This window comes from Antedon bifida, chromosome 1 (assembly GCF_963402885.1).
Source record: "Antedon bifida chromosome 1, ecAntBifi1.1, whole genome shotgun sequence".
In the NCBI taxonomy this organism is placed as follows: Eukaryota; Metazoa; Echinodermata; class Crinoidea; order Comatulida; family Antedonidae; genus Antedon; species Antedon bifida.
In genome coordinates, this window is record NC_136226.1 from 26401195 (window position 1) to 26421122 (window position 19928).

The 19928-nt window shown below is 34.5% G+C and overlaps 3 protein-coding genes across 4 annotated transcripts; all 3 read left to right on the top strand.

The window, feature by feature from the left end:
* The first annotated feature begins 157 nt into the window (after positions 1 to 157).
* LOC144848645 (charged multivesicular body protein 2a-like) lies at positions 158 to 5635 on the top strand. Of its 2 annotated transcripts, none has more exons than XM_078705486.1 (6): positions 158 to 272; positions 749 to 937; positions 1644 to 1823; positions 2233 to 2363; positions 3776 to 3837; positions 4612 to 5635. In XM_078705486.1, exons 2-6 carry the CDS (start codon positions 770 to 772, stop codon positions 4731 to 4733), a joined length of 663 nt encoding a protein of 220 aa, XP_078561612.1. In that variant the 5' UTR covers positions 158 to 272; positions 749 to 769; the 3' UTR covers positions 4734 to 5635. The 2 variants fall into 2 exon arrangements, with proteins under 2 accessions (XP_078561612.1, XP_078561604.1); XM_078705478.1 differs by having other exon boundaries at positions 161 to 276.
* A 1656-nt stretch (positions 5636 to 7291) lies between these two features.
* LOC144848520 (decapping and exoribonuclease protein-like) lies at positions 7292 to 18690 on the top strand. Its single transcript, XM_078705311.1, has 6 exons — positions 7292 to 7339; positions 8293 to 8634; positions 9683 to 9906; positions 16373 to 16728; positions 17231 to 17322; positions 17753 to 18690. The coding sequence occupies exons 2-6, from the start codon at positions 8297 to 8299 to the stop codon at positions 17862 to 17864; spliced, it is 1122 nt and encodes a 373-aa protein (XP_078561437.1). The 5' UTR covers positions 7292 to 7339; positions 8293 to 8296; the 3' UTR covers positions 17865 to 18690.
* LOC144853455 (uncharacterized) lies at positions 12559 to 14558 on the top strand. The gene is made up of 3 exons (XM_078711155.1): positions 12559 to 12624; positions 12745 to 13603; positions 13694 to 14558. The coding sequence occupies exons 1-3, from the start codon at positions 12578 to 12580 to the stop codon at positions 14483 to 14485; spliced, it is 1698 nt and encodes a 565-aa protein (XP_078567281.1). The 5' UTR covers positions 12559 to 12577; the 3' UTR covers positions 14486 to 14558.
* Positions 18691 to 19928: the final 1238 nt, after the last annotated feature.

Consider the following 19928-nt stretch of genomic DNA (forward strand, 5'->3'; position numbering starts at 1 on the left):
TCCCCGAAAAAGAGGGCGATGTTTCCGTTAATTGATTTATAATGAGCCTTTTCGATTAAAATCTTTGTGATAACTAAAAATACATGTTTGTCGCCCTCTTTTGTTTGAAATTAGGACGGGAAAATGTGTGTGACGTAATGATTCTATTTATAGTTACAAACAACTTACTTGTGACTGTGTATCATTGTTTGGAAATCACCATTTATGTCACGATAACCTTTTTTATCGTCTGAATATTTATTGTTATAAGCTATAAGAAATATTCATTACTGGTATGTAAGTACGAAAAATCTAATATTATTATTTAAAGTTTCTTAAATTACAGTATAATACTAGGTCTTTCGGCCTAGCTAGCTAGGAGGAGTTTTGTTGAATGTTTTTGAACCGGCGGACAATGTTGATTTGGCTCGCCTACAAATTTAATTGGGATCATCCGGTTTTGAGCCTAGGGGCCTAGACAACCTCCAGTAGCTTAAATCTTTGACATTGCCTTTGTAAATTAGTACTAATAAACATTGGGTGCTTCTGTACTTTCGCACCTCAATAATTGAGTCAATCCCTCGAGCTTATTTAGCCCAACTTAATAAAAACATTCGTCTGATGTGCGGCGGGGCTGTGAGTGGCCGTGAAAAAGTGTTTTTTATGTCCAAAACGATTTCAAGTTCGGTGCGAAAGTAAAGTAAAGTAGATCCATCATCTGCCCCTTTCACTCGATTCAACCATCCTTTTTGTTTTGTTAATTTTTCAGCCATATTAAGCAACAGAAATCATGGATTTTCTATTTGGTAAACGCAAAACGCCAGAGCAGATGTTGCGTCAAAATCAACGGGCGTTAAACAAGGCTATGAGAGATCTAGATAAAGAGAGATCAAAGATGGAACAACAAGAAAAGAAGGTTATTGCAGATATAAAGAAGATGGCAAAACAAGGAGAAATGGTTTGTGACTGTCGTGCCTTATACCATACTTGATATAGGCTTACCGTACAGTATTACGGTATTATACTGTAGTATTAATGAACAGTATACAGTATATGCTCATATGAATAAATAATAATATTATTCTATTCTATACAAGTTTTTATATGCCGCCCTACAAAGAACAGAGCGCCTAACAATACTTCGTAATTATATTAATTAAAAAGAAAAGTTGACGTTTAAATAGAGGTGCCGAATTCGCTCCTCTCAACTCGACAGGTAGCGCGTTCCAGATCCGCAGAGTGGTGACAGAAAAAGCATTGTCACCAGCTTTCCGATTAGATCGTGAAATGAAAAATGGTGAGTCATCCAAAGGGAGCTTTTGATTTACAATTAAGACGACCTATCTACAGCCGATTGTCTGACAGAAAATTCATTTATGGTTACATTTTTGTGAATAACTTTCATGTACTATTATGTTTTTTTCATGGAAAAATACATCTTTTAAGCTCTGTCTACTCTCCTATCAAACTAGTTGGACAAAACAAAATTGTGTGATGTTCCCAAATATGGTAGTGATATGGATATGCCCAAATATGGTAGTGATATGACATCATTATGTCTATATATGGGCACATCATATTTGTTTGTCACATAAGTGTAGACAGAGCTGCTTAAGATTGAAAAAATATGAAATTTGATTATATTCTAACTACTATTTGTACAGGATGCAGTAAAAATAATGGCAAAGGATTTGGTGCGAACGCGAAGGTATGTTAAGAAATTCATTATGATGAGAGCAAATATCCAAGCAGTGGCACTGAAAGTACAAACACTTCGGTCAACCAATGCCATGGCTCAAGCCATGAAAGGTGTAACCAAGGCAATGGGAAGCATGAATAAACAAGTAAGCTCATATTTAGTTGTATTTTATAATGTTATGAGTTTTTATGCAATAAAAACCTGCAAATCGGTGTTGTAAAGAGTTCCCTAACTGTGTTAACTGGAAGAGCCTACCATACTCTAGCAAATGAGCAACATCATCGCTGCCTCATCTCCCACCCTCCTGTTAAAAAAAGTTCTACCTGCTAGAGTTTTTATCCTAATGAACAACATTTAATTTGGATTGCTGCATATCAACCCTACACTTTCTTTCACAACAGAACGTGTAATTATATTATAAAAATTAAAAAATCATGTAAACTGTAAAATCAGTATAATAATAATTCATAATCATTTTGTATGTATTCCTTTGGAAAGTATCTGATGATTCTATCGTCAGAACATCAGAAGTAAAAACCTTATTATTTTCTTAGATGAAGTTACCACAAGTACAAAAAATAATGATGGAATTTGAAAAGCAGTCAGAAATAATGGATATGAAGGAAGAAATGATGAGTGATGCAGTTGATGATGCCATGGGAGAGGACGAAGATGAGGAAGAAAGGTTAGTATCAAGCCAAATGAAAACATGGAATACCTTTCTTATTTTATCTGAAATGACCATGTCTACTAGTAATTAACTATGTTTTGTAGCTATTTCATATCAATGTAAATCCATGTTTAAAAGTCCTTCCGTCATATTTTAAGCTCTTCCCTATGTATTCCATATTTTAAGCTCTTTCCTACTGTATGTATTCCATATTTTAAGCTCTTTCCTATGTATTCCATATTTTAAGCTATTCCCTATGTATTCCATATTTTAAGCTATTCCCTATGTATTCCATATTTTAAGCTCTTCCCTATGTATTCCATATTTTAAGCTCTTTCCTACTGTATGTATTCCATATTTTAAGCTCTTTCCTATGTATTCCATATTTTAAGCTATTCCCTATGTATTCCATATTTTAAGCTATTCCCTATGTATTCCATATTTTAAGCTCTTCCCTATGTATTCCATATTTTAAGCTCTTTCCTACTGTATGTATTCCATATTTTAAGCTCTTTCCTATGTATTCCATAGTTTAAGCTATTCCCAATGTATTCCATATTTTAAGCTCTTTCCTACTGTATGTATTCCATATTTTAAGCTCTTTCCTACTGTATGTATTCCATATTTTAAGCTATTCCCTATGTATTCCATATTTTAAGCTCTTCCCCATGTATTCCATATTTTAAGCTCTTTCCTACTGTATGTATTCCATATTTTAAGCTATTCCCTATGTATTCCATATTTTAAGCTCTTCCCCATGTATTCCATATTTTAAGCTCTTCCCAATGTATTCCATATTTTAAGCTCTTCTCTATGTATTCCATATTTTAAGCTCTTCCCAATGTATTCCATATTTTAAGCTCTTCTCTATGTATTCCATATTTTAAGCTCTTCCCTATGTATTCCATATTTTAAGCTCTTCCCTATGTATTCCATATTTTAAGCTCTTCTCTATGTATTCAATATTTTAAGCTCTTCCCGGTATTCCATATTTTAAGCTCTTCCCTATGTATTCCATATTTTAAGCTCTTCTCTATGTATTCCATATTTTAAGCTCTTCCATTCCATTAGCTCTTCCCTATGTATTCCATATTTTAAGCTCTTCTCTATGTATTCCATATTTTAAGATCTTCTCTATGTATTCCATATTTTAAGCTCTTCCCAATGTATTCCATATTTTAAGCTCTTCTCTATGTATTCCATATTTTAAGCTCTTCTCTATGTATTCCATATTTTAAGCTCTTCTCTATGTATTCCATATTTTAAGCTCTTCTCTATGTATTCCATATTTTAAGCTCTTCCCAATGTATTCCATATTTTAAGCTCTTCCCAATGTATTCCATATTTTTAGAACTTCTACATGTATTCCATATTTAAGCTCTTTCATATGTTTTCCATTTTTAAACTTCTATCTTTATTATTTTCAGTGAGGCAATAGTATCTCAGGTTCTGGATGAGCTTGGTTTATCACTAGGGGATGAATTAGCAGGTAAGGAAATTGCATCAATTGATTACTAAAATAATATCTTTTTTACAATAGTTTGGAATAAAATTGTGTATCATATAGTTATTGACCCGGGTAAGTTGGTTGGTTCGCTAACTGGTGGGTAGGTCTCACTTGTGTAAAAGCTGTTGAGTTCTTCACACTTCATCATCTTGTGTTATTGGGCAAGACCCTTCACTCTCATCTTTTAGTGGGAAGTGAAGCCATGTGTGTTGTAATGATAGCATTCTTGTCGGTGCCAGTTCTTTCCTTATTGATTGCATTATAGCATCAATGAAGCTAATGTCACATACTAAATCAACTGCTTTATCTTCAGATGGAATGATGGTAAACAGCCTCAAAATATGTGGTTTCACACTCTCTTAAGCTCAGTCTACTCTATCAAACTAGTTTGACAAAAAAAGTGTGATGTGCCCAAATATGGTAGTGATATGCCCAAATATAGTAGTGATATGACATCATCATGTCTATATATGGGCACATCACATTTTTTTTGTCACATAAAGTTTATAGTGTAGACAGAACATAAGCTTAGAATTCTGTACATTGAAAACCATCACATGACCAAATAAAAATATATACTGTACATTTCTGTCACCTTTTAAACAGAAACTACAAAAGTGGTCAGTTGTTTCTAGACTCTAAGGCTGGTCCTTCTAAAGAGACCTTTAATATAAAAAAAAACAAAAGAAAACTCAACGAAAGGGACCACCGAAAGAAAAAAATCACCTATATAAAATGTTATTTCATTTGTATCAGGTTTACCCGGCACAGGATCAGCATTGAATGCATCAACTAAAGATAAGGTACCAGTAGCTGAGGGTGACATGGACGCTGATGCCGACTTACAAGCTAGGTTGGATAATCTAAGAAGAGATTAACACAGCAAATACATAGACTTTTTTTACTAAATTAATTATCTGCTGTTCTGCACCTCTTGATGGAGTTAACAAGGAAATTGAATGAAGGTGATAGTTTAATTTGGGGCCAAGATCCAGATATGAGCGCTCACTGGTTAAACCCAGAGGCCCTGGAAACAAGATGCATTCAAATAATGTAAAAAAATACTGAAAACACCCAAGGCCTCCAGTATTGTGTTATAATATTTGGTCACACTTTTCTTCTAAAATGTCACTTCTCCAATTTGTGACTTTTGATGATACAGAATAAACAGGGCTGACAATCACCAAATCCACAATTTGTTTCTACATTCTACCCGATACATCAGCTGTATCATGGCTAGCGGCAATAAACATCCTGCATTATCTTGTCTTCTGACAGCTATCCTCATCCCAAATGTGATGCTGTAGTGTAGTGAGAGATTGTTTAGAGGGCTAGGTTAAGTTAATATACAGTTGGTGCTATGGTATGGCCCAGTTGCCGTGAACAGACACAATACTGTAGGATGTTTATTGCCTCTAGACATGATACAAGAATGGTTTTGTTATTTAATTGGTTGATTTTGTATCACATGCATTGAAGGCAAATTTGTACACAAAGTGAGGTTTTTGTGCCTAGACCTAAATACTGAGTTGGCTACCACAGCCAAAACCTGAACGCTAATTCATTACATTCATTCGATTCAGGATAGATAGAAGCGGCTGATTAGTTGAACACAAATTTACTTGAGAACAGTACATATCTATAAAACAAACAATTAGTGTTTTGTATGCTTTGAATGTAAAGAACATTTTTTCTTTCGACTCACAAATTATTTGTACATTATTTGTATATAATGTTGCTGATAAGAGAGTATAAAATATAATAATGCTCCAAAATTAAATTGATTCTAACTTTTTCTAATGAATTAGAATTAATATTTAAACATTGGTTATAACATTAGAAAATGTTTTTAGTTCATTTCCTCTTTAGACCAATCTTTCTCTCCAATGCTATTAAAATAACTGTTCGACCAATGACAGAGAATATTTATTCGAATAAACGCCCATCAGTTTTATCGGTTTTAGGGGGCGTTTTTTCGTGAGAAGATTATTGATTCCAAATAATGTTCTACACAGGGGACGTTTATTCGAATGAAAATATGGTATACATTTTTATCATTCTGTCAAACCTTATCTTGATAAATAGCAAAATGATGCCATACAGAAATGATGTTTTATACTCTAGATATAACATTTTAATTGAAATATAATTGTTAAATTAAGAAATGAAAAGTAAATTATAAATTTAGTTCTTTGAATAAAAAATGAATCGATTTTTTCAAACTAAGTTTGATGAATACGCATATACAGTTTACATAAGCATATTTTGTACAGCATCTATGAAATCTATTATAAATAACGTGAAAGACAATTATGAGGTTTGATATTTTATGTTGTAGGCCTATATCAGTCAAAAGCTATTTGAGCGAAGTTAAATAATAATCGGTCGGTCGAATATTAATGTTCTTAATTGTACTACATACATAATTTTGGTTTTGGTCGATGCCGAACTGACGTAGCTTACTCCATTAAACAAAATTCACACAATGTCTCGGCGATCATGCAGCTTGCCTAAACATAGGAAGTAGCTCCAGTCCCGCTCTTCCTTCATTCAAGGCAATCTAACATACAACAGAATGCTGAGCTCCGGAGATCCGAGGGTTTATCTGTGGCTGCGACACGATTAGTTCCACGCCCCTAAACAGGCACCGCGCGCCACGGAGAATATGTATACAGTACTGGTGGTACTGTGTTTGTCGCAGCCAGACATAAGATCAAGGAACTCTTATCTTTCCTTGCTTCAATTGTGTACGTGTCGAATGTCACCGGCAACAGAGATCTTTGGTGTCCGTTTTTTTAGAGTAATGGTAGTAGCCAGCACGCCCGTGGTATGTCTACATTGGCAGACCTTTGTTAGCCAACTACGAGTTTTGTCAAGAAAAGTTTGTAAACCATGCAGTATAACAATTAACTTCGACAAACCAGTTTGCAGAAGTACAGGCCTACGCTAGTAAAACAGTTTGAAAACTCGAGCAAAGAAATAAAATGCCTTGCTCCGAGTTCACAAACAAAAAATCGATACATTTTCTAGTGTAGACAAAGTACACTTTTGCCATTTATTTCAAAAACGTTTTAGTCATCGCAATGCAATACGATATCATTGGCCATCGAGTTAATTGTTGGTTCCGATACAACCATGAAACGCCGACCGACCGAACATACATTTACTTATTATACTAATGGTTCACAATATGTCTTTGTTTTTTTTTTATTTGCTATGGAAATTACAGTTACAATGGTAGACGATTTTGTGGGCGGGAATATTATTTTCAGTTTTTATTAATAACTTCATAAATGTAAATTCTGTTTTTTATACTTTAATTGTGCCCATCATACCTATTGCTCATATTTTGGAATTTCCAAAAGTGTAATGTAGAAATTAATATGTATCACTTCCAATGTTCTTGTGTTACCAATTGTGCATATAGAATACGGTTAGGAAGATCCTACAGACGGACCACAACACTTCTTGTCAAGACGAAAAGGTTGGTTGAAAATACGTCCAAATAGAACAAACCTTTTTTTTTTTTAAAGTTATTCCTCCTTCATTCCCTTGAAAGAATATAGGAGTAATGTCTCTCTTCCCCCACCCCCACAACCCCTAAAATGGTATACAATGTTTCAGTCGTGACTTAAAATGTAGTCACCTGACTCGACACTGTTTGGAGATGTTTTTCTGTTAATACTATGCCTAATCTTACAATATTTAATTTATAGGTAAAACTCTACCAAGTATAAAGCGTTAAATTCATTTTTTTAAATCAGTTTATGCTATTACGTAACATTTCAAGACATAAATGACAGCCCAATTGGTAGCTTTTATTAATCTATTGTAACGTCATCGTTTACTGCTTTTCATATAGAAATGTTTGTTGGTTTTTTTCTGTTGTACTTGTATTCTGAAATATGAAAAAAAGAAACTTAAAATGTCATTTTACTTACCTTTGCAATGTTTAAACGTACATCATTTGACTTCGTTTATTTATTTCTTTCTTTTTATTCAATTACTTAAAGATATATTGTCCCGCAGAATTTTGTTTTCTTTCAATTGTTTGTGGAATATGCCATTTTAATGTCATATAGTAGTTATTCACTTTGACCAAAAACTGGATTAAAAAAAATATTTACCTGCAAAAAATGTAATTAGCAAAAAAATACGCAACTTGTCTGTCAGAGACAGGTTTGGTTAAAATTAACTGTTTATTTTGTCTTTTTATAAGTAAAATAATTATTTTGTTTCTACGGAAAGTCTGATTATTAATCTTCATTTTTCATGTTTTGGGGACAATACATTTTCTTAATGATACTGCCTCTTTATTCACTGAAAGCTTATTAATTAAGAATTTAGGCCTGGAATGTATTGTTATAAACTGTATAAATATGCTCAGAAAGTCTTAATTTTGTAATAAATACTGCATTTTTTGCTACCACTATCTAGCAAAATGGCCGCTGCTGGAGTTCCGACGACGGAATTAAATATCTATCCAGTTAAGGAGGATAAGTTTCCTTTTAAAGACTATGTTCCAGAAGAATTGGGATGTTTTTCAATCGATAAGAATTGCAAACCGCATATGGATAACCGAATGTTGAAGTACCTGTATACACCTCCTGGAAGTCAGGGTCACGTATATAATTTGAGAGATGGCTACGATACATTTTATAACCATGACGATCGTTTGACCAAAAAAATCAATAATATCATAAAATGGATTGCGGAAAATAAGAATCTTTTTGAGTTAGAGATGAAGAAAGGTGACGATGATAGCCGACTAATAAAAAGGTAAGACGAATTACGACGAGCTGGTTATTTGCGCGCTCTGAAAACGACACAAGTATAAGGACGTTTTCCACTTATATAGTTTTGGAACAAGAGAACCAGTGCCAGATGTATCTGGTTATTGAATTAACCGGAGCACTGAATTCTTTCCACGACAGAAAAAAGAATCTAAACAATATAGGCTAGGTCGGAAATTGACAAGATTATGGACCCGTAATCTGATTTTACTGTATAAAACAATTGTGTTAAAGTATAAATATATCAATCAATCAATTTCAAGTTTATTTCGGAAATATTTCATCCATATCAAAAACGAACAAACAGAAAAAGAAGAAATTAAATGTTGATTTTTTTTTTATTACTAAAACTGTAAAACAAAGACCTCATTGTTAATTCATTCTAAAGCTCTGTCTGCACTATCACACTACTGTGACAAAATGTGTGATGTGCACAAATATCATTTTTTGTAACATAAAGTTCGATAGTGTAGACAGCAGAGCTTTAGCTGGGCAAGCTTTATTATTTAATAGCAGTCTGTCCGCCTAGCCAGAACGGAAGGTGCCTATTATGACAAATAAGACGTCATAGCAACATTCCATTTCAGATGAATCACAATCATGTGACATGAATTACATTTTCAACTCAAGTGCTTGAATTGTAGTAAAAATGGGCGTGTTTTACGTGTGACGGATGCATCATATACCATAACCTAAGTCGTAATCTAACCTTCCATGATACAGGCGCCACACAATGATCTGTATTATTATAGAATTATGCCTATGATACTGAACACATTATAGATACAGAATCGAGCGACATTGTGTGTGTGCGTGCAATTAATGCAAACATTTTTAGCACGCGACTCTACAGCTTACTATGTCGGTCGGTCGGTTGGTCGGTCGGTTGGTAAACACAATCTCAAATTTGACCACGCGACAGCAGCCATGTATATGGCCTTGTTATAAGATCGAAATACTCTCATTTCAGAATTTTAATTAAAAGTAGGCCTAGGCCTATATAGAGTAACTTTATTCGTATACTTTTTTACTAGTTTAAATACAGACTTTGTATGTCGCCGAGGACATTTGGGGACAATAATGTACACACCATACAAACGAGAAGGATGGAAAATGGCTGTGATGTTGTTCGGTGGCACGTATTACATAAGTGAAGTGATAACAGAAGAGAAAAAAGCTTTTGAGGAAAACAGGACGGACATTGAAAGAAGAATGGAGTATGTGGGATATAAGTTTGAGCAATGTATTACTAGTCGGGGTATGTCAAACCGGTTTTCCACTTGACGAATGAGTATTAATATTTTCATCTACTTTTTGTGAAAATTGAAAAGAAGGATTTATATCCACAGAATTTATTTATTCTATGTCTTCTTTTGCATGTTCTAACAAGTAAAAAGCTGATTTTCATAAAATAAATAAAATACACCCGTTAAATTTGAATAATGCTGGTTGTTTTTTTGTTGAACCCAAAAAACGTAGTACTTTAATTTACCATAAGTGTTTCCCTTTGTCAAGGGAATTCTTAATTTATAAGTACTGTATTACCCTTAGCCTAAGTGTTATTATATATTGGTGAATACGGTCACAGGGTCCACCCCTCGGTCTCAACTTGAACTTATAACCATGAGTCTGATTTGAGGAAGTTATCATTCTCTATCGCTAGACACCTTGCTAGAGGTACTGTATTATATAGAAATCTTCTCGCCTGAAAACGCATATTTTCAATATTAAAGATGTATTGTCCCCCTGAAAAATAATTCTTACAACATTTTTTGTTGAATATTACATTTTAATGTAACATAATAGTTATCCACTTTGACCAAAAATTGGATCGAAAAAAAATGTATTTACCTGAAAAAATGTAATTTAAAGGAAAAAATGGTCAAATTGGCTGCCAGCCAATCGATTTTTGGTTGAATTAAACCATTTATTTTGTCATTTTACAAGTGAAAACATTATTTATTTTTCTTTTTTTTCTATGAAAGTGATTAACTTTATTAAAACTACAAAATAACATATTCAAAGTCTGATTTAATTAATCTTCATTTTTCATGTTTTCGGGGGACAATACATCTTTAATCAAAGCGTGTCATTACATGGGAATTATGGGAGTGAGTAGGCTTTACGCGCCGCGTACGACTTTTCACTGTTTTCGCATTTAAAAGTTTTACCAAGTTCACCGCAGAGCCAGAGAGAAATCAAACATTTCTTTATAAAATAGTTATTTGATTAACTAAAAAAACTAGAAATGGACAGTGATTGATAAACTGCTGTCGTGGATATACGGTTTAGGGTGGTGTTTTCCATGCCAAAATGAATTGTTATGCTCGTACAAACTCTCTCAAATCTGCGCCTATCCATCGTTTCCCTATTCTTTGGTCTTCACTTCCTTCCTCTCTTCTCTTTCTGTTTCCAGTTAAAACAACATTTTACTGATTATAATACCAAAATATGAATCCTGTGTGCATTTTTTATGTTACTAGTTCTATAATATGTTTTTAAATTTGTAAAAATGTATATTTTATATTGATAAATAATTCTATATAGTTAAGTGTTTCTGTGGCCCCAAACATATCATGTTATGGTGACTCTGTGTTGCTTTTGGGGTCACAGAACATTTTTATGATGTCGAATAAATGAAATGAAAACAAGATTTCCTTGCGGAATTCAAGGCGGTGGTGGTTCATTGCGTGCGCGCGCCAAGTGCGTGTTCTATCTACGCTTAGCAACTTTGTTGTAGCGACGGCCATGGAGATCGACTCATAGGCTACATGAATTTCAAAAGGTAAGCATCGTTAATAAAATTCTCCGTAATTTTACGTGTTTTTTATTGGTTATTTGGCAAATTTCTTACAAAATATGTGGTGTTAGTGATTATTAAAGGTTAAATATTTCAAATATTTTACACATCTACGAAAGATTACCGAAATTTTATAATATATTTTATATTTAATAAAATCCTAACCTAACTAAGGCCCAGGGCCAGGCCTAGGCCTAGCCCTCTCTGTACTCTCCCATCTGTATTGTATGTAAACGATTCTTCTTGTGGCCCTGGGCGGGCCTAGGCCTAGCTAGAGTAATCGAGTCTTTTTTTGGGGGGTGGGGTGGGTGGTTAGGGGGGTTAGGGTAAGAAGGGCTGGACAACCTAGGCCTATCCACACCAGTGCTAGAACGATAATGCTCTAACGTAATTACCTCCATCCAAGAAGCCAGATACAAACAACCCCCGACCCATGGAGGTATATTTTATACCTCCATAAAGACAGCAATAATAATTTCATATAAAAGGTACCCACTACACACTACTAGGCCTAGCCTAGCCTATTACATAGCCTACCTCATTCATGCCGAAACTTACCCCCAGACAGTCTACTACTAGGCCGAGCGAGCAACCACTCAATCAAAATCTAAATTCTGGGAGTAGTTGTCTTTGACCTTGATTAATGATATTGTAATAATTGCCCTGAGGTAGTTTGTCTGGGAAGTAAATGTCCATATACACCATTATTCATTAATTATATTAATTAAGCCCGTAGAATTAGTGTCTTGTTTGCATGATATCATTTTCAAAATTTAGGGAGGGCCCGGGCCGACTTAAATGGGTAGGGAAGGGATGGGTGTGCCAATAATCATTTTATAATAATAATTTGTTTAAGTACCCTTTACAAACTATGCCAGCCGCAGCAAATATGCCTACCTAGGCCTAGTCGTCTGGCCCATAACAATCTTTCACATTTTTTTGGAAAAACACCCCTATTTTATATTATTTGTATTGATTACAGAAATTTCAAGTTCAATAAGTTACCAGAAAATTGATTTTGGTAAGAATTTCATTTAATTACATAAATAAATTCATATTATCAATCAAGATTATTTTATGTATTATTTGATAAATATTAGATCGATTATATACATTGTTCTTATAGATTATGCCCGGACGAATAAGGAATTTATTTAAAAGGAGTGGTAAAAAATGGTAATTTTACTAGTTATTTCACACATAAAGGTATGAAAGAAGCATCTAAAATGAAAATAAAAGAAACAATCATTAATCTGGTATAGAAATTTTTAAATATTGGACGTTATTTACCAACAGGCACTCTCGTTTCAATACTTTCTTTAACAAGTATTTCCGATGTTGCTTCTGTTCCGTAAAACCTGATAATGATAACAATACAACTACAGGCTATCAGGTTTGGGTCAAGATACCATCGCATATCCGTGTTATCATTTTAAAACTGATATACGGCATTGCTTTTGACCCAATCCAACGTGACTTCATTGGTTACAATCCAGACCCAACGTTGGACATCTCAATCAGGCAATACGCCAGAGCTCTGGTCATCTTGGACAACAGCTGTCTGAACGATAACATCTCCAATGCCATGGGTATCACCAATTCAGAACCTGATCACATTGCCGCACTAAACATCATTCGAAAGTGTTTCAACATGGACGCAATCAACTCGGTTCCATCACTCATTCAACCACTTGTTGTTAAGGGTCAGTTTGCCAACTCTGTGGTGAAGAATGTTGGTTCAGTCCATGCAAGAGCTGTCATGAAAACACATTGTGCGATTGAAACCCACCAGATGTCCAGCGTGTCTATCAACAGCATCATTGCAAAATGGCTTCGAAGCAGACCTGAACGTGTCATCAGTACCGAACCATTCCACCATTCCCCAGTTGTTGATACGGATGATTATGACACCACCTCGTCGAATGCTTCATTCAGCGGAGAATGGCAAAGTAATTTGTGCATTTATTACCACGAAAAAGAAACATCCGAGTCTTCGTTATGCGGAGAGTGGCAGAATATATCGGTATCGTACCAACGCAAGGGAGTATTAACATCAGCATATAACTTCAGTCTGCCTGATCATCTTTTGATGTTAGATTCAATACTACCAACAGATCTTCCAATATTATCAGTTGAAGATTTATACCCATTACCGGTAAACATTTTACATTTTCTTTCTTTTTTTGATATTTATTTATAAATCTAAATCTAAACCAAAAGTAACCTCATTGTTTTTATTTCTCAGGTGACGCTTGGAAAAGGTTCGTACGGCGAAGTCTCTTTATATCGAATGAATTCTTTAGATGGCCCACTTGTTGCTGTGAAATCTTGCATGGCCCCACCGGAAAAATCCAAGCAACCGATGTATGAGTTTTTAGTCACACTCGAAGCCCGTGTACAACTGATGCTATCAAGAGAAAGCAGATTATTCCCATTCATTTATGGCATTTGCAAGATAGGTTTATTTGAAAGAAGAAAGAAGATCGTCATCGAGTATGTGGGAGATCCAGCACGTCTCCAGTCTGTGACTCTATCTAAAGCCATCAAATTGCAAGACCCACAACTGAGTCTCATAGAAGGTCTCCACATAGCGGTAGATATAGCAGAGGGAGTTAGAATAATGCAAGCGCACGGAATCATCCATAATGATCTAGCTACTAGGAACGTTCTTGTCCACCATAATGGTGACAGATGGGGTGCCAAAATTATTGATTTTGGCGCTGTCTGTCATGTGAACGCTTCATTCGACATGTTTCAGCTGAACAAAACCCCAGCTGCAAACAGAGAAAGTGCAATGTCTTCCCACAGAGAGCATGCACCGGAACTTCATTTCCCGAATTCACCCCCGTCATTTAAATCAGACATTTATAGTCTTGGAATAATGTTCGTCGTCATGGGTACTATTTTATATATGAAACCTCTTCTTGAAATAGGCAAGCAGTGCACTGATCGTGATCCAGACCGCCGCCCTGCCATTAATGATATCGTTAGCATGTTGAAAAACAAGATCTTTGTAATTCACTCAGCTGTCCCATAAAGCAATTATTTTAATAAAATGCAATCAATCAAATAATAATTTCAATTCAATAATAATTTTTACGAAATATCACAATGTACTTTTAAATTATTTATTTTCTACACATCATTAAAATGTATAATATTATCAGAAATTGGTTAAGCAAATAAATATATTATTTTTATAACTACTAATTACATGAATTAAATGGTTTTTATTTTGATTTTTTTGTTGATCTCTACAAGCAATGCTGACATTTATCAACCTATTTTTTAATTGTGTATTGTACTTCTTTAAAGCTGAACGACACTCTTGGTGGTTCAAAAAGAGAACGCCTCATGGGATCCTAAAGAGAAGCCTTATTTCACCATCTACATTTAAATCGAATGTTCATAGCCTATTCATCATTTTTATACAGCTCACTATGTCGGTCGGTTGGTCGGTCGGTCGGTAAACACTAACTTGAGCACGCATCTTTATATCTTTTTAGCTCTGTAATATAAATTTTCACTGTATACATATTTGTTTTATCATATTTAGATTTCAACACAATATCAAAATATTTTCTATAATCTTTTTACATCAGACCGTGCAATATCATTTATATATAGTTATTGATAGATAGATAATATAACCTGTATCATATTGTTGATCATTGCAATACTAAGTTGGTTGCCACCACAAAAGAGAAAAGAAAAACTTGAGCACGCGACTGCAGCCATGTATATGGCCTTGTTGTTCTAAACATAGGTGCTTTTTTGGATACTTGCTTACTTGCTGATTACGTTCCGAGAATTCGTATGCCGGGTTATTCTTGGCTTTAAGACGACATTTGGCTATTATATGTGCCCTGCCCCTCCCGGTATTGGCTAAATTAATACAATGAATAATCAAATTGGTTTATGAGAGAAGTGTATTAAATTTGGAAAGCTAAAAAAACTACAAAAAAAGGAAATGTCTCGAAAGCACCGAGAAACAAAAAAAGGCTAGGGTTACTGTGTTTTTTTTTAAATATTAAAATTGTTTTTGTGTCAAGTATTAATTCAAACATGATGTTCATCATGGAATTTGTGATTGTGTTATTATTTGGGAGCTATTTTAGAGACAGGTAAATTACTATTTCTCTTTTGTTCTGCATAGAGTGAGGAAGTAAATCATTTTTCCGTTCAGTTTTGTATGGCATACACATTTAAGTTAAAACTGAAAACAATTCTAAATAAATGTTGAAAGCTTTAAAGAACAACTATAATGATATGTAAAAGTAAAAACAGTTATTTTAAAATTAATTTTAACGTGCGTTAATAAAATGTCATCCTGACCGTAAGATTATTAACCAAGAAAGTTCATGTTCTTGTGGATCCAAAATGGTTTCTTCTATTTCAAAATCCAGTGACCGATTCACCAATGAGATATTTCCCTTAAATCCTAAGGATTTCCCTTAAATCAAGAAAAAAGGATTTTACTTAAGTGGTATTATTCACAAAGCTTGGTCTATTTTCTTTTTTCTATTTTTGACCTTAGATATGTCCCTTAAAGTTTCCTTAACTTTTCAGTACCTTGTAGATATCTCCCAATTTAGGCTATGTAGAGATGTTATGTCCCTGTGTCTGCCCAGTAACCAGCCTAGGATTTGTATGCCTCAACATAGACAGGTTTGCCTACACAGAAGTTGGGGAAATGTTTTATCTGTAGTAAAATGTGATTGAAAAGTATTTGGTTAACTGTGTACGCACTGTAATAGCTCTTATGAATCTTACTAATGAGAAAAAAAAAACACCCACATTTCAGTTCTCCTTGCATGCTGTTGCTGCAAATTCTACGCACAATATCACCTAACTCAGTCAAAATAATATAATTCAGTGTCTACAGTACTATTTGTTTAATCATAACTTTTTGTTTTGTTTACAGCTGAGGGGGAACGGCCGGATACTAATATCCCTATAAATAAAGCCGAAGCTTACTACAGCGTTGTCCGTACTAAGCTAAAGGGTCACTCCTTGATGTATAGTGCAGAGGTCGACTGCTGTGAAACCAGCGATCCTGAACTTCAACCTCCATTTAATTATGTGGAAATAAAAACAAACAAAATCGGGAGAAACAGACAGAAATTTGTACATCCTTTTAAGTTATTAAAGTGGTGGGCCCAGTGTTTTTTGATTGGTATTCCCAAAATCATTGCTGGCTTTCGATCAGAACATGGGATTGTTGAACAAGCCGATGTGGAGACGTACTTAACTTGCGATATACCTAAAATCGCTAATAAGGTAAATTTAAAAACACGACTTAATTTTCATGCTGATTATGGTTTCAGGACACTTAATTTATATTCTTGAAACCTGGACTAACTTCCCAGAGAAATTCCAATACAAAAGTTAGTTCCCTTTCATGATATGACGGGACTTTTTCCATGCAATGTGATTTCTGTAATTGACTTGCAATAGTCCGTTAAAATATATCTCCTGACTAACTCCTTAATCTGTTTTTATGTAAGAACACCATACTAAGATAGTCTTAATATTATGTGATTTATGCAATATCGTGTTAATAAATATTTTGTAGGTTTAACTATTCATTGTAGATAATTTAGTTAGGACTATTGAAAATAAATGTTAGGCCTACATAAGAAGCACCTTTAAGACAGTAATCTATTGTCATCCATGGTCAGTCTTTGTGTTGCGATAATATTTAAGATTTTGTTTAAATATCAAAGCAGTCCGTTTTAACTATTTCCAACTTTATGTATTTTTGTATTATATATAATTTCAGACAAAGCAGTTTTGGAGTCCGGAAGGATGTATGAATTTCTGCGACAAGTTCTTAAAATTTGTCAAAGACGTAGTGAGAAGAGATGATCCAAAGTTAGTCAATCACATGTAGCTTCTTCTATAGCTTTCTTCTTTTTTTAAACATCATTTAGGAAATTTCCAAGGGTACCTTATTATAGGCCTCAGCTAACTATCCTTATTGAAGGTCGTAATGGAGTTCACAAACATCAACCAATTATCGGTAGGCATATGTCTACATTTGTCCAGTATCATAGGAACCGAATTCGAGCTCGAATCGCTTGCGATATATTTCTCAGGGCGCCGGACCGAATACGGGCGCGATGTGAAAGGAGATTTAACCTAACCTCCTAATCCATGCAATAATTATACTTCACAAAATTATTAATTGCATTACTGTATTAGCATACTGATTACTTCTTGATTTCGATCAGTTTAGTTGTACGTTACCTAACACATTGAATGCGTATAAGATTATTGACAACTGTTTTGGCTTTTTTTTCAGGGTTGTATATTTATTTGAACGTACTCCTGGTGGCAAGACGGTTACTTACAGGGAAGGCACAGCCGATGATATTTTTGTACCAGACTGGTATGCAAGTGAATTTGTAGGCTAACCGAATGAACCACAATAAAGATCGCGTTAAGTGTTCACAGAAGACAGATTTTAAAAGAGGATTCATAACTAACTTTTAAGAAAGCAACTAAAATATGCTTATGTAACGGTTTTCTGTGGTAACAATAATAGTAATAATACAACTTAATATATTGTTTGAAGTTTGCATGGCGAAATAAAATGTTGATATAAAGTTTGCGGTACACCACGTATATAGTTCTGAAATTCTCACTCCTGAGGACGATCAAAGCACATTGATCGAAACGTCGTCATTGTTGTCCAAATAATTATCAGAATACCCATATTTATATTCACTCTAATTGAACATTTTCCCAAAAGTGAACGGAAACCCATTTTCTGACCACTGGTCAAGAAAATGGCCATATGCATATCTCAGCAACCCCTGATCAGAAATTTATAATTTTAGTCTCAAATTACTCGCAATCTACTTGTATATGTTTGTATTTTCTGTAATACAATAAGAATCATAAAAATGGCAATAAACGTTATTTTGACCTTAAATATTTGGGTTTTAACACATTTTACATATCTCAGAAACTGTTGTCAATATACTCAGAAGACCCGTATTTTTATTCACTCTAATGGAAAAAAGTGACCGCGAAACTCTGTTTTTTACCATTGGTCAAGAAAATAACCATATCTTAGCAACCACTGGTCAGAAAGTGATTTTTTTAAAATCTCAAATTACTTGAAACATGTTTGTTACTTTAATCACTTACTTTAATTATTTTTTTATTGATCCAAACGAATAAAAAAGACCTAATATACCTATGATACAGAACTATTATTTTATAAACAAATTAGAATTTCTGACACCACAGTGAGTAAAAAGAAACATTTGCCATGTGGATCACATGGTCATTGTTGAAACAAGAAAAAAAAACTAAGTAAGTTTCAACGTAACAAAAACACTGAATACTGCATGCAACCTGTTGATGTAGTTTCAGCATTTTAGTGTTACTACATGAACTGGACAGATAAGATACCAGTTTTATTTTATTATTGTGATTTTGTTTTGTCTTGATCAGCTGCCTACTAGGTAGGTGTGCAGGCCTGCGCCATTATGGTCCAAATTGCCTTGATAAATTAACATCCAGCAGTATTTAGGCCTACAGACAGTATGTTAGGTATCTGACATTGACTAAGTTTTATGCTGAATATTGTGTATTATTTCATACAGGTATATTTCATTCAAGCATTACAAATGAGTAACACCCTAAAACGTAAAACTGAATTACCCATTCAGACTCAGACAATATTAAACTACATACGATCGTTAATAAAATGAACTAATTATTTATCTATGTCATCCCGACCGTGAGATTATTAGCCAATCAACCTGCTAGTTGCTGTAAACATCGCTACGAGAAATCAAATCAGTTTGATTTCACGCAACGACGAAAGACAAAAACACTGGAAAACACATTACAGTACAGCGCGTAGCCAACAAGTAGGCATACGTTGGGGTTGAAGCAGGTCCAGTCTACGGCAACTGACGTTGACGAACATGATGAACTGTCGCTTGTCATGATCAGTTCGCTTGCGTCTACATCTGTAGCAGCTGTACCACTAGGACGCAACGTAACGCAATCTACGCAACGTAAGAAAATGCCATTCTAATCATTGTGTTTGCCTCCGCCTGCGTGAAATCATGGATTAAAGACTAATCCATGGTGAAATCAAACCTGCGATGTTTGCAGCACTATTGCGTCGTCGGTTCCCACTTGTTATTACGCAATACAGCACTTTGCGTCAATACGTCGCTGCGTTCTAGTGAGAACAAGACTACTGTCGCTTGTGCTTGGTCATGCACTGCTTGCGTGATGGCCTTACGTCATTGCGTTGTATCCTCGTAAGAACGAAGCTTTTATTACGAGCTTTAAGAGAAGGAAGAATTTCGTTTAATAGTTTTTTTTTTCTTGGAGTGTCGTTACCGTTTTAACTGTCTTTTTTCCGAATCCAGCCACTAGAATAATTTGTCGTTGGTCGATGATAATGAATAATAATGATGTACTAGAAACAATAAATTGAACGTGATTAACCC